A 14,690-nucleotide genomic window follows, 5' to 3' on the forward strand; every position below is an offset into this window, starting at 1 on the left:
TCAAACTTGATAAGAAAGAGAGAGAAATCGGAGAAAGAAGATGGCTGGTACCGATGATTTTGAAGAATACGCTGGATACCAAGAAAGAGACGAAACACGGTAAACAATATGATAAATAAGAGATATAGTGCATAGAAGAGGACGACTGGACGCTCCGGGCTGCGGTACAGTTGATAAAGTTGTAACATAGAAATCGGTATGCCGGACGGACGGATATGTTGAATAATTGACCTAAATACTACAGTTTCAACGCGTTTCTCGTTCGTTTCACACTGATACTACTAGAGGCGGATATGATTGACAAATGGTGTTCAATTCGGAATTTACAGTAATGCCATATCTCGATAACCATCTCATCTCTCTCTTTCTCCCCAAATTTCGAAACTTGTGTTTTCATGTCAAAGTGATTGATCAATCAAATTACTTATCTTGATAGTTGATCTGAACACCTTCACATTGAGTAAATGAAGGAAAGATTGGCGCCCTCCATGCGCCTAAAATAAGTTAATAGTGGGCAGTAGAGGATATATTCTCATGTTGGGTCGGGAAAGAATATACTCAAAGTGTAAGTGTTCGGGAATCCATTTATTCTGATGACACAAGTGGAGAATAGGGAAGAGAACTTGGAAAACACTAGGTAGAAAAATCTTGAATTTTTTTAAAAAGTACGAAACAACTTCATTTTGGAATCTTCTCCTTTCTGAGTTTTACAGTTCGCAACTACCGCAATTCACTTCATTTCTAAATAACAATAAGAAAGTACTTTGTTTCTTTTCTTTCATTCCGTCTGAAACCTTCTTCCATTCCATTCTTTCGGTGACTGAAGGTTCAGTTCTCCACAGGATTTCGGACTCTGGACAGTAAACTATCGAAGCAACCTAGAGATCATGACGACACTCAATATAAAAGTTTGAATTTTTAATCAAAAAACACTCTGTATAATGGGAGGGGCTAAATCGACACATCAGTTGCACATAGTATCTGTGGTTACACTTTCAAAAAATTACAGAATAAGTAGACCATTCGACAGTATACTTTCCGCCGTTTGGGTTGCAGTTCCGTTTGAAATCATTATGGAAACTGATCACTGAGAAAAGTAGAACATTGGCAATACGAAAAAAATTAGGTTGAAATCCAACATGTTCTGAAAACTATAGTAACCCCAAATTCCTTAAAACATCTTTAGCTGTAAATGAGTAGCATGAAAGCTTAGAAATGCAAAATAACCCGCTATCAAATGAACATTTCATTCCGCTCTTCTTCATCTTATAGTTCATCACAAAGTCATTAAAGAATCATAGGAATGCGTTTCGGAAAACAAAAGAGCGATTATTAGATGAAAAGAAGGAGAAGAGTGATAAATAAACAGCCGGTTGACAATTCAATTGAATTGTGTTTCGCTAAAAGAACACGGAGAATTCCAATTCTCATTCCGATTTGCAAATGTTAAAGAAGAAGAGGAACGGGGTGGCGGCATGTGGATGAAAGGAAAAGGTCATATCATGTGTTAATTGCGATATTCGAGAGATGAACACAAAACTGTCGCAATTATCTTTTCTCTTACCTCCCAGTGGTCTTCTCCAGAAGATGATGAATCTGATGATGAAGATACCATTTTTTGAAGAAGAGGAAGAATCTGAAACTAGTGATCCGATTGAATAGAAAAGTTGAATTCTGAAAGTAAGAAAGATTGTACAATAATGGTGTGTCATGCCTAAAAACGTACTTGAGCAAGAAAGACTTCTAGTTTTGAAATGAAAAATAAGTTTGATATCACGAATTCACAAATGTCCAATAGTTTTTACTCATTAGGATATTCAGATCAATCTTTGAACCTTATTTTTACGACATTTTGTAGCTCTCTCTAAACTGGCTCGAGTTGTTTCTATTCACTCAGTTGTTGCTCAAACAATTGAAACCAGGGGATAATTCAAGACCCTGTTATAGATTTCAGAAGAAAGCTACGTAACTGAAAATTGGAGAGACACTAAGGAAGATTAACAAGAATGTTGAGATTTTGAATGAAGAATACGTTATCTACATAACAGTGTCTATTTTTAGGAAAAAAGAAATGACATTATGAGAATAGGACATCAAAAACAGACTTTCTTCATTGTGATTTTAAAATTCTGAATCAATTCTCCAGACTCAAATAGGTAGATTAGATTAATTTCTTGAAGTTTTCCGACATTACAGCATACAATTGATAGAAATACATATGTGATAGAATAGAATCAAATCATAATCAAAAGAAGACAAAAAAGAAAAACTATATTATTATGTTTTGGGATCACGATACACAAGAAAACTGGTTGCACTTTGAACACTTTGGACGTGAAGAATATGTGAAAAGGGTGGCGAACAGAACAAAAAAAAACTAACATTTGAGTGGCTACTCCCTTCTTTTTCCTCCTCCGATTCACGGAAACTACTATTATCATTTCGAGGTCAATCGCTAATTGTGTCCACTTTCTCTCAACACTCTTGGAAAATGATCTAAACAATTATTCCGTAAAAATTGAACAAAATATTCCACTCGAATATTATTTCATTAACATATCAAAGGAACTCTAATCGTTACTAAATTATTTGAGTTATCTGATTTCATGCATTATCGAGTGAAACTAAAACGAAACAGTTGGTTATCTGAATTGAAGAAGCTGGGCCAAATGGTGCGGTTCATTCTTTCTCTGCTGTAAAAATGCAGTTTAAGATTACAAAAAAGAAAAACATAAAGAACTAATAATTTATTTTGGTGACTGAATCAATGCATAGCTCATATCGATTTCTTATTTCCTTATTTTATTTCTGCCCGGAAATAGCCAAACTCATAACTGCAGATCCATTGTTTGTATTCGTTACAGTAGATGCTACTGACCCAATGACACTTGGCTGATTAATTTCGGCATTCAACGCATTTGTAAACTGTTGGGTCAATTCAGCTGACTTCTTTACCAATCCATCGGACTTTCCCAATTTTTTCTTAAAATGATTAATATGAAATTTGGGAGTTCTCAGTGGTCTTACTTTAATGAAGTAAAACAACGAAGTGTACAAACCAGCGTATTGAGTCAATGATTCAACCGCCTTTGGACGTTGAACTCTAATCGATTTGACGATATCAGCGATGCACGGTTCAGTTTTTGAGTCTAACTTGTTTACCGCTACAGTAAGAGCGAGGAGAAATCCAGCACGTCCTGCACCGTGTTGGGACATTATCAATGCAGATTCATCGGATGAAGCGTTGGAGAAAAAGTTGGTCAGCTCAATCGTCTGTTTGATGGCAACTGCATACTTTACAGGAACATTCTCGAAGTTCCAATTCTTGATAACATCCAGAACGCAGACAATCGAGTTGGAGCAATCACGCGGCAGAACTTCAATGTGATACCGACAGACATCGTCATTTCCATGGATTTGAGTAACCTTACGATTGTTGATCCACATGTTACCGTAGTTTCTGTAGTCTTCAGCTTTTTGTGGAAAGAAGTCGAAAGATTCATTCCCAACGATGATGTGAATATTGGTGGCTCGTTTATCGAATACAGCTTTCCAGAATGCTTCTTCGGAATTCTTAACTGGAAACTGTCCCAAAAAAACATTTTTTCCAAAAGGAGTGTCTAATTGAGCCATGTTGACATATTCATTGTCCACTTTCACCAAATTCGAATCCAAAGTTGGATACTCTTCAGACTGATTCCATTTCGAATTCGATTTCCAGATTTTGCATTCTTTTTCGACGTTCACACCTATTGACTGTATCTTCGCATAGTCAGCTTTAGCCTTTTCGAAGTCTAAACAAATATGAAGAAAAACATATAATCAGAAAATCAGAAACTAACCAGCTTTCTCAATCCAACTTCTGGCCGCAGCCTCTCCAACCCATTTATCTTGAGTGGTAGGTGTGGTAGCATGATGTTTGATAGATGAGGGAATATGATCATTTCCATGATTACCCTTCGTTTTTCGAATTGATCCGAGTTCTTTCCTCGGCGGAGTTTGGGGTGGAACATCTGAAGATCCAGCAGTGGAAACTGTGCTGAGAGTGGATGTTGCAGTTCCAGCAGTCGGTGCTTCATCGTCACTTATCGTCAAGTTCTTCTCCTTTTTTGCATGGACCGGTTTAGTTACTCCACCTCCAAGACCGTCAACAGACTGCTAAAATTGAAACATATTTCCTTCAGAATAGCTGATGCCAAAATGTACAGAAGAACTAGGTTCAGACACACCTGTGCGTTCGATACCTTCTTGCCCTTCTTCACTGCTTTGATTGACATTGCAGAAGACTGTTCTTGCTCCTGTTTAACTTCTCTAACCTTTCTAGGATGCTTCGACTTTTTAGGATGTTTCGAAGTCTCATCGTTGTTCTGCTTTCCACGAGTACTGTTTTTTGTGTTGCTTTTAGAGGGTCTATTCGTCATCTGGACCTGGAGAACAGCTCTAGAAAAGTTTTGAGAACTAGAGCTTAATTCTAGACGGTCCAAAGAAATTAACTCACATCGAAGAGACTATTCAGTGAACTAGTAGCACTTTTAATGACAGATCACAGAAGTTGTGAAATTTAATTAAACTGATTTGATCAATTCATCGGAATCTTTTATATCAATTACACGTTGTGAAACGTGGCAGGTTATGTAAACGAAGAAAATTGATACTGACGTGTTCCTTAACTATTATTAATTACTTAATTAATTACGAACATTCATCCTCCTCGAGGAAGATATTTCAAAGCTTCTTTTCAGATTATAAACGTTAATGGTTAAATTTAAAACTGCACCAAAGCGAACTTCAAGGTTCAATTGAGGATATGATTTTCTAGAAGGGAACTTTGTTGTTTCTTCTTCATTTTTACAATTAGATTACAATGAAGTGCAGATGCTTTTCTCTAATGTTTGCTTATTCCAGTTTTTCTGGTTCAGTCAGTTTTCCCTTTTGAATTGAATATTCTACCTAAGAATAACATTCCCGCGCCCATACGTTTTTCTGGAGAATGTGACATTATATCTAACCGAAACTTCCAATTCGCACGGCATTAATATAACTCTCGTAACCTTAAACATTTTCTGTGAAAGACCTTTCTCCGTTTATTTCACCCTTCTCATTCTTCGGATCCATCGAATATGGAGATGAAAAGGAGGAAAACTCTGTGATGTGCGGCGAGTTGCGCATATACTGCGCGCACACTTGCAAAGAGGCGGTGCGAGTGGCAATCCTGACGGAAATCGGCGCGTCATTCGCTGCATTGCATGTCCTCCTCTTTTTGTGCGCTACCTCTCTCTCAACGCGTTCTTTCAAATTTAGTGATTTTTGTTATCTCATGTGTGTCTCATAAACAGGTGCTCCAAACTTATTTTTTAAATATCTCTGAATCTGAATTATTTTTGTGCTCATGGTCTTTCATCGGTTTGAAGCTGTTGTTCCGATTTTCCGTATTTATTTGTTCTCTCAATAATTATTCGACAATTGTGTTGTATTTCTGAAGCCAGAGAACTTCCGAACTGGCCGCTGATATTTTTATTAACTTTAGATTATTCGTCATTATTTTTCAGGTACATTTCTCCAGTACCCAGGCTGAATTTTTTTGACTTCTACAACAGAAGAAAACTCTATATTTATTCGTTTTATTTGCATCCAACGTGTGAATAAAAATGGTGAGTCATTGAAACATCAGGGCACATAAGTGAGCAAATGTTATATTATAAAAACTTTCAGTCATCTCAAACGGGTCTTGGTGCAGTAAATGGTGATGTTTTGTGCGCCATCAATGATATGATTGGACGCGTAATTTTGGTCAGCACTACAGATAAAAAACGGTACTCCGGAGTTCTTGATGCGGTTTCTAAAGATGTAGGTTCCAATTTAACAAAATTTTTGTTTTTGTATATCAATTTTTTAAAAATTTAAGCTCGCTTTTGGACTTCAATGTGTTGTCGAACTCACAAAAGAGAATGAAAACAATTTGCTAAGAACGGAATCAGAAGTAGTCGAAAAGATGATGTTCAACTTCGAAGATATCGTTGACTTCGCTTACGTCACTCAAGAAGACACAAAGAATCATCTTGGTCAGTTACGTTTTAAAAATTAATCATCTTCAACATTAGATTTCAGTCAGCAAATTTGTTACTGATCGGCAATATCATGGAGATGCTCCAAATGACAACGAGGAACTCCAGGAATGGAATGGAGGAGAGGACGAAGATGGCCTCGGAGGATCTATCGAAGATGATGTAGTGGTGTGTTAAGGGAAGTGAACTAAAATATATATGACTTCTAATTTCAGACAACTGGCTCACAAAGCTCTCGACGTAATAATCATAATAATGGAAATGGATGGTCAGTGAACGAAATGTTTGCTGTTAATGAAAAGATGAACGTTGTTTCAACGTTCAAAGAAGACTTGACACAATACACAACGTAGTTTTATTCTTGCATAACTCCTTTTACAATTTTTTATTCAGAGTCGAAGTAGTGGGAAGTGAAGAAGATAGAGCCCGTGCTGAACGACTCGCTAGAGAAATCGAGTCTAACTCCTCATCGAAGTTCATGGCAAATCTTGAAAATGACGACGACGAACGTGATTTAGACAAAATGACTCGTCAAGAAGACTTCGACAACGGAAGCAATCAGCGTGGTGGCAAAAGGTCAGTCTTGTTCATATTGCATCAGTTTATCCAACTGGATCTGAAAATGTTAGACTATGTATTTTCAGAAATAACTTCAATCAGCCACCACAACAACGACGCAATCCGAATATCACACCCAATGGCCAACCTGTTAATCGACGTGCCGAGGGGCTACGTGGAGATCGTCGAAATAGTGGAAGTTCATCAGCGAATAACAGCCGATACGGTCCACCAACATCCGTACAAAATTATCAGCCACAACAAGGTCAAAAAAGCGGTGGCAGTCACAACAACCGACGGCAGAACGAGGAATATCGTGACAATGGTGAGTTTTTGCCAAGTATTTGTCTCCATCAAACCTCTTGATTATTATCTAATTTCTATTGAAAGCGAAAAATGACCGATTTTGTCCTCACACTATCTGTTTTACTCTCGGTTTCCTTTCTCTCTTCGTTCCATAGTTTTTTTGGGTATTCTTTTGTCTTGACCCATTTCGCATGACATAATGCGAACTGCTAACCACTGATGTAACCGTTCTCTCTTTCGTTTGCAAACATTAAAGAGAAGAGTTTTTCCCGTTGTTTCTTGCATCTGTCTCCTCTACCCACTCAACTGATTTATTAGGTTCCAATTATTGTTAATTCAGGACATACTAATCAAGTTTTCTTAGTTATTGTAAAAAATTTCTCCTACATCTTCATTATCCCTCGTAGGTTTCGTTTAGTACATGTTGATTTTTTTCTGTTCATTCAGCTGCGTCTCTGTGACTTGTAGGCTCTTTCTGACTGATTCATTGGATGCACGCCGCTTCTTCCTCGCTCCTACGCTTATCAATTGCTGGTTGTTCTTCTCGAAACCGTGTTCTCCAATCGATCGAGTAGACGCCACTTTCTCTATTTCTCTTTTCCTTTCCCCTGATTGTCCGTGCTGCAACACTGCCACACGTCATCGTGCATCGTTCGCCCCGCCTGCCATAGTTTTCATACCACTTCACTCCCTTTCCGGAGGCTCCTTTTTTCTATTCGTTCGATTTGTTTGTTAATTTTAAGTTCATCTATGTCTATATGTGACTTGTTCCGCCTGCGTCTCTCGTTTGATTTCACTTTCTATCTAAATAGTTAGCTCATAGTGTTTCTAACGGAATTAGTCGTTCATATTTTCCTGATTTTTTCGTTAGATAGCAATCCAAACACTTTCGCGTTTTTTGTGCTACATGTTTTTTCATCACCCCCTAGAAGTCTGTCTGCAACTTGAATTTCACAGATTTATATCATAGGATGAGAGACTAAGAAACTATTTCGAAACAGTCTACGTTGGCCGACTCGCTTAAAACTTTTCCCCCCACAAGTGGCATGTAATACGTGCCTTGCATCATCAGCTGATCACTATCTTCTCATTCTCTTCACGGGGAGAACACCGAGAGTGAGCAATAAATACTAGCACATTGTTGGCCGGCAGGCGTTTGTCCAAATAATTATATCGAGTCATTCTCTAATTACTCGTTTACTTGTGATTCACTCTTTACTGTTCCATGATTATTTATGATTTCAGACTGGCAGATGGCCAAGGGGAAGGGCCAAAACCAGGGGAACGATCAGTCTTTCCGTCAACAACAAAAACAGATGCTGGACCCACGGCCAAGTGCCAAACAACCGGAAGGTGAGAAGAGTCAAAGTTCTGGATCTCGCGTTACGGTACTTAAAAATTGGGGCAATGAGTTTTCGATTGCTACGAAAGAGCAATCTCCTGCTCCAGGATCTACCCCGCCTGCACCTCAAGGAAACTCGGGTAGTGCTTGGAACCGTGGGCCGCCAAGTTCACTTGTTGCAAAAGGAACAACGACAGACTCAACTCCACTGGCAACTGAAAATGAGGAGTCAAGTGTGCCTAGAACAGTTCCCCAGAAAAAAGGTAAGTAATTTGATCAAGTATGGAAATGCTCAAAGTATTATTCAGAAGATTCGCCGTCCAACATCGGAGAAGGCAACAACGAGACAGATGGACATCAGGAGGACGGAGATAATGTTTCCATCACTGATCGTTCTGAAACGTCTTCTGTTGTTACAACGAAATCTTCATCCTTCAAATTCAATATAAACGCCCCGGAGTTCAAACCACGTCCTGCTGCGGCAGCTACGCCCACTCCAACGACACCAACTGGACCCGTTTCACAGAACATGCCACAGATTTCTCAGCAGTTCATTCCTGCTGGTAAGAGATATGAATCGAAAAAAAAACTCAATTTAATTTTTTAAAGCTTCAGAATATCAACAACATCCAGGGATGATTCAACCGGTAGGCCCACAAGGCTCACCGATGGGATTGCCTGGAGGTATGGTGCCACATATGCCTCCAGGAGGAGTCCCACAAAATCAAGGTCAACCTATTATGATGTGGCAACAAAATCAACAAGGATACCCCCAACCTCATCAATTTTCCGCCCAACAAGCTGCAGTCCCAGGAGTACCTGGTCAGATGTATGGTCCTGCCGCTACGAATCCGATAACAGTCAACCAAATGAATCAGCCAACTCAGCAAATTCCGACGAGCACTGCTGGCAGCGCACCAACAGACGGAAGACAAGGAAATGCTCATGGTAGGCGACAAGATGGAGAGTATCGTGAAGCCCAACCATTGTTCTATCCATCCTATGGACAAACAGGGCAGATGATGCCAGTTCAACAGGTATTAGATACACGGCAAGTGAAGGTTTCACATTTGTTTTTTTTTAGCAATTCTACCCCCAGCAGTATCAAGGAACCATGCAACAACAGCAGTATCCGATGAAACTTATTCCACAGCAGGGTCCGCAAGGAAGCTATCCTCAGAGATTCCAGCAACAACAACCGCAACAAGTTTACATGGTTCCGCAAGGACAGTTACCACAGCAAAGATATCAAGGAGTCGCACAACAAACACATCAATTTGCTGGAGAACAGGGTGCACCTCAATCACATCCAAATAGTCAACCAACGACACCGGGTCCACGAGGGGAAATCAATGGACAGAAAGTTCAGCAAGGACCGCCACAATCACAGGTACAATTGAAGAACAAAAACAGTTGCATGATATAATCCGCTTCACTCTTATCTGTCCCTTCAATGCTTCTGAATATTGTGAATGTGCTAGTTTCAGAATGGTAACAATGGAATGCATCGGGAACCAGAAGCTGGTAGTAATGCGAGTTTGAGTGGATCGGCAAGTTCACAGTCTGGACAACGTAGTGGATCGCCTCAAAACATTGGAGTACCACCCCAGCAACAACACCAACAGGGACCACCACCACCGCACGGTCCACCACCACCACATGGTGGAGCCCAACATGCTGTGCCACCTCATGCAGCCCCGCCACATGTTGGACCACCCCAGGCAACCATGGTGGGACAACCAATGCAATTTATGGTCATGCAAGCGCATCATCAAATGCATCCGCAAATGCAAAATTATTATCAACAGCAGGCATGTTTTGACTTTCTATCTTATTCTTCATGCAGTTTCTGTTCAATTTCCGTTTGCAAACTTAATTCTATCAAAAATTGTTTAATATTATTACTATTTCAGCAAATGTATTATCCAACAATGGTGGTTCCACAGCAAATGCAGATACCGCAAAATCAACATGGTGAGAATTAAGAATTTCCCCTCAAAATTATTTTTCTATGGTTTTCAGGTCAGCAAAGTTTAATGGGAGAACGTGCTGATACCGGTTATTCACAAAACAATATTTTCGATTATCGTACAATGCCAAACTATCAACCCAACCAACCACATCAGCAACAGCAACATCAACAAATGCATCCACCCCACATTCCTCGTCAAAACTCCCTGCCGCAACAGTTTGGAGGAAATCAAGGTAACGTCAAGTTTATAAACTGCCTCTCTAACAGTTCATCAAGCTTTGAAGGTGTAAATCCCTCTTCCCAACAAGCTCCACCGTCTGCTCCTCCTCCTCCACAACAACAACAACAACAGCAGCAAGGTGGTCCACCAAGAGAACATCAACAACAGGCTCAAAGTCCACAGTAATTGTGTGTTCTCTTTTATCTAAATTTGCGCTCTTCAGTGCTTCAATATTTATTGTAATGCTCCTTTTTTCTTTAAAAATTATTTTACTTTCAATTCCCCATCCTTCCTTCCTCTTTGTTTCAATAAGCCGAACTCAAAAAGTGTTTTCTCGGCGGCATTAGAATCAATCCGCTTTTATATCCTCTCGTCGCGTTTGATACGTTTTTTCTTTTGAAAATTCAATTTTCTTCTGGAAGCGCCTCAGTATAATCTAATTTGTTCCTGACTCCACTTCAAAAATTCAAAACTCCTGTACACTTAAGAACTTCTTTGTATAGTCATAAACACGAATTTAATGTGATCCTAGTTTACAGAACCCTCCGGTTTCAGGCGCTTTTCACTCGTTCCTTTTGAACAGTTATCATAATCCCTTTGCGCGCCTGAAGTGTTGAGGAAGTTCACAAAACTTACTTGTAGTGCTCACCCTAAATTGCTGACGGCCTTAGTTGATCTGATGCATAAAAGATGTACACGAAGGCTGAAAAGCTCCACCTACTAACTGTTTTCTTAAAGTTGAAAGTCTACGCTCCTATTCCTTCCACCCTTTCCACTTTTTTACAGCGAAGTCACAGCGTTTACATTAACGTATGTGCTCTTTTTCTTTTTGAGCAACTTTTCTCATTTTCGACAGTGCCCTGCGATTACAACACTATTTCATGGAATAGTTTGCAAATTGTGCATTGACTTATGAGCAACTAGTCCATCCCCTTTTCTATTAAAATCGTTTTCTATATTCGCTTTTCCATATTCAACATCATCAGATGCGCATCGATCTACTCATCTTCTAGTGAATATTCTGATGTAATAAAATGTTTTTACTGCTCAATTCATGTTTGTCTCAAGAATACAAGTTCTACTATCACAAGTTCAAAATTTTCTTCTTGAAGTGAGCAGAGTCTGCATATGGCCAAATCTTTTTCGCCATTTGCATATTGGTAGCACATTTATAATCATTCGGACCTCTTTTCTCGCTAATCGACAGCGCCGTAAGCATTTCTTCTCCGCCAGCTTTGCCCAATTCCCATTCGAAACGTCCAAAAAATGATCCACGGACTCGTTTGAATCCAGAAAAGCATTCACTCCACAATCCAAAATAATCGGGCCGAGTTTTGTATTCCAACGATTCCAAATACTTGTGAATATTTGTGAACTCTTGGGGACATCCTTTCAGCAACACCTCCATTGGACATGTACTTTTCGCCTGCATAATTTCTTTTTCATCAGTCAAACGACGCCATGGCAATCCGCAGTGTAACTCGATTAACATGTAAAGCCACGACCAAAGATCATCGACACGTCCCTGTTCTTTTCGATTATGAACGTTCATACTACAGTAACGGGGAGTTCCACGGAACAGTTGTTCACCAGAACGGGCTTTTCTGAGAGCAAGTTGGCCATTATCACGCTTAGCAGTAAACGAACGAACCATTCCTGCAAAAGTGTTGGAATGAATTTATAAGTTTTGACAGTATTACCGTAGTCAATGAGATAAACATTTTTAGCATCACTTCCATGAATTCCAGTTACACAATTTCCAGGTTTAATATCCCGATGTGTGTATCCAACTTCGTGAATCTGAAACCTTAAGTGTGACTTTTAACTTTGAAATTAACAAAAGACCTGTTTGATTGCAAAAAGAGTAGCCATTGCAAGACGAAGAGTTGTTTGATCACATAGTTTTGGGATATTTGCTTCTCTTTTATGAGCCATCAAATCCTTCCCAAGTAGAGTCATCACCATGAAACAATACGTCTTTCGATCACCTGCATCCATCAATCTTGCACAGAACGGTAATGGAGCTAAAGCTTTGAGAAGATAAGCTTCGAGTTTCAAAACGCCGCCATCAGAAACGTCTCCTTCTACTTTCATTGCTGCATATGTTTGAAAACGAGTGAGGTCACGAACTTTGAAAACAGCTCCCATTCCACCTTCACCGAGTTTTTCGACCACTTTCCATCGCTTAGCGATTATCTAAAACCTCTACATCGATTAAACAACCCACAGTAGTCCTTACTTTTCCTTCGGTGATCGCTTGAATTTCTTCCATTTTGCCTTGGCAACAAAGAAGAATCGACCGTAACTTGAGAAATGAATTTCATGTTTGACTGAATATTCTTATCCTTGTGAATTTTGACGTTTTCTCAGTTCGTGCTCTTAATATTTATTTCACGAGGAATAAAATACAAATGAATGCAATAATAGAAAACCATTTCACACATGATAAAATCGAGTTTTTCAGAGGAATGTGAAGCCCATCAACTAAAAATATTTAGAGATTACTTCTCAACCAACTCAATACCATTAGTTTCACCTTTTTTAAGGTATACGGTATAGCTGTTTTCATTGAAACGTTGTGAAATGAGTTCTTGAAAGAGAAGAACATTGAATATAAGTTCACACCAGTTTCTTGCGATGTCTAGCAGATCCCACATCAACTATTCCCGCGAGCTCATTGATCCCTGTTTTGGAAATATAAACTACTGAAAGTCGTGAGAACTACTTGCTTTGTTCTCCTAGGACCTAGACATGTCACAGAAATATCTGATGTTCAGATGCAAACCCGAGTTGAAATAACTACCTTCAACTATACTTTGCTCCTCGAGATTATGTCCATCATTTTTTCGGATCAAAGTTTTCACAGTGAATAGCATAATTTTGAGAACTTTTATGAAATCCTACTGTATCCGGGTTCGGTTGGGTTTTCAGATGAAACGCCCTGAAACCAGAGTTTCATAGATTTAAGATAACTTTCGTTTCGTTTTCAAATAACTTTCAATGCAACCATGTGACCGACTATCAAGGTCCCATGCACTCTCAGTATGACCCAAGAATCAATGAGGCAAGATGAGCACAAACGGGCCTGTTGGACCGGCGGACCTCCTACTCTGGCGTCGTTCTCCGCGAGTTGTTCCTCGTTGTCTCACACTTTACACTCGCCGCCTTCGTCTCTCGCACACTATTTCCGAGCGTTCCAACTAGAACAGGCGGCGGCTCTCTAGTTCTTTGGAAACGAACAACATCCCGATTCTGGATGTTGTTCGTTTCTGGGCTCCAGAACCGAAACTGCGCATTTCTAGTCCATCTTACAGTTCTTCCAATGAATTTTCAATAAACACAGTTCTTCATTAATTCAATTTTGACGCAAGTAGTGTTAACGTATGGTCAATTGCGAAACCTCATTATCTGAAACAGTTGTATTTACATTCTTATGAATGTTTTCATGTCCGACAAACATTATTCCCATAGTATCCTCCAATAAACAGAAAAGCTTTTTACATTACGATTTACCAAAGGCCTGGAAAAAATATGTATCCTATTCATCTACGTCTCTTCGTCTTTCTTTTTTTAAAGTTTTGATAAATCACGCTTGAAAATATATTTAAAAGTTTATATTTAAGTCGGTATGTAACCTTTAAAATAAACATTGATAACTTCAAGCCAACTCCAATACCACCTAGCATCTTACGATCAGTTTAATCGACTCAATATTTTCCAGTTTTTGAAGTATCTCGCTACTGTACGTTTATTTTCGGAAAGATACGGAACGTCCTCGAAATATCCTAGATTAGTTCGAACTACCTATTCTATGGCCATTCTCCACCGCCGTCTTCCCCTTTTCCACCTCAATTTCTGTCTTTTTCGCAATACACATGATGATTTCGGATTGGAGCGCGCTTGCGTCGGCGCTGCGTCAGCTCATTTTTCCCTCTCGTGTCTGCCAATTTTCTCACTCTAACTTTTAGAATTCTTCCGCTTTTTCGGTTATGAAATACTGTGAAATATCAGCAATACCATGCATGAAATGCAGTGATAAATAAAAGTGTTTTCTCAAAATTTTAAAATGAAAATCTGCGAGCAAAAAATATGTTTCTGAGAAGATCTGAATGTTGCATCCGGAATTTTAAAATCGATCTTTTGAAACTTCGAATATCGAAGCTTCAACTGGCAAGTCAAAACTTCCTATTGTGAAGCAATTCATGGAATGTGAAGTCCGTGGAATGT

At 39.2% G+C, this 14,690-nt stretch overlaps 3 protein-coding genes across 3 annotated transcripts; 1 reads left to right on the plus strand and 2 right to left on the minus strand.

Moving 5' to 3' along the window:
* Window positions 1-2,802: 2,802 nt before the first annotated feature.
* GCK72_010461 (uncharacterized protein) lies at window positions 2,803-4,421 on the minus strand (the record flags this gene model as incomplete). Its single annotated transcript, XM_053727880.1, has 4 exons — window positions 2,803-2,982; window positions 3,028-3,794; window positions 3,843-4,158; window positions 4,230-4,421. 4 exons carry the CDS (start codon window positions 4,419-4,421, stop codon window positions 2,803-2,805), a joined length of 1,455 nt encoding a protein of 484 aa, XP_053587457.1.
* Window positions 3,128-10,649, plus strand: GCK72_010462 (uncharacterized protein; the record flags this gene model as incomplete). Its single annotated transcript, XM_053727881.1, has 17 exons — window positions 3,128-3,255; window positions 3,303-3,516; window positions 5,713-5,847; window positions 5,906-6,062; window positions 6,109-6,233; window positions 6,281-6,414; window positions 6,459-6,641; window positions 6,710-6,948; window positions 8,175-8,282; window positions 8,379-8,534; window positions 8,580-8,834; window positions 8,887-9,308; window positions 9,356-9,661; window positions 9,759-10,082; window positions 10,185-10,245; window positions 10,294-10,476; window positions 10,528-10,649. The coding sequence occupies 17 exons, from the start codon at window positions 3,128-3,130 to the stop codon at window positions 10,647-10,649; spliced, it is 3,252 nt and encodes a 1,083-aa protein (XP_053587458.1).
* Window positions 10,650-11,547: 898 nt separating this feature from the next.
* GCK72_010463 (uncharacterized protein) lies at window positions 11,548-12,735 on the minus strand (the record flags this gene model as incomplete). The annotated part of the gene is made up of 4 exons (XM_053727882.1): window positions 11,548-12,119; window positions 12,164-12,263; window positions 12,309-12,659; window positions 12,703-12,735. 4 exons carry the CDS (start codon window positions 12,733-12,735, stop codon window positions 11,548-11,550), a joined length of 1,056 nt encoding a protein of 351 aa, XP_053587459.1.
* Window positions 12,736-14,690: the final 1,955 nt, after the last annotated feature.

Source organism: Caenorhabditis remanei, chromosome III, assembly GCF_010183535.1.
Source record: "Caenorhabditis remanei strain PX506 chromosome III, whole genome shotgun sequence".
NCBI classification, from domain to species: Eukaryota; Metazoa; Nematoda; class Chromadorea; order Rhabditida; family Rhabditidae; genus Caenorhabditis; species Caenorhabditis remanei.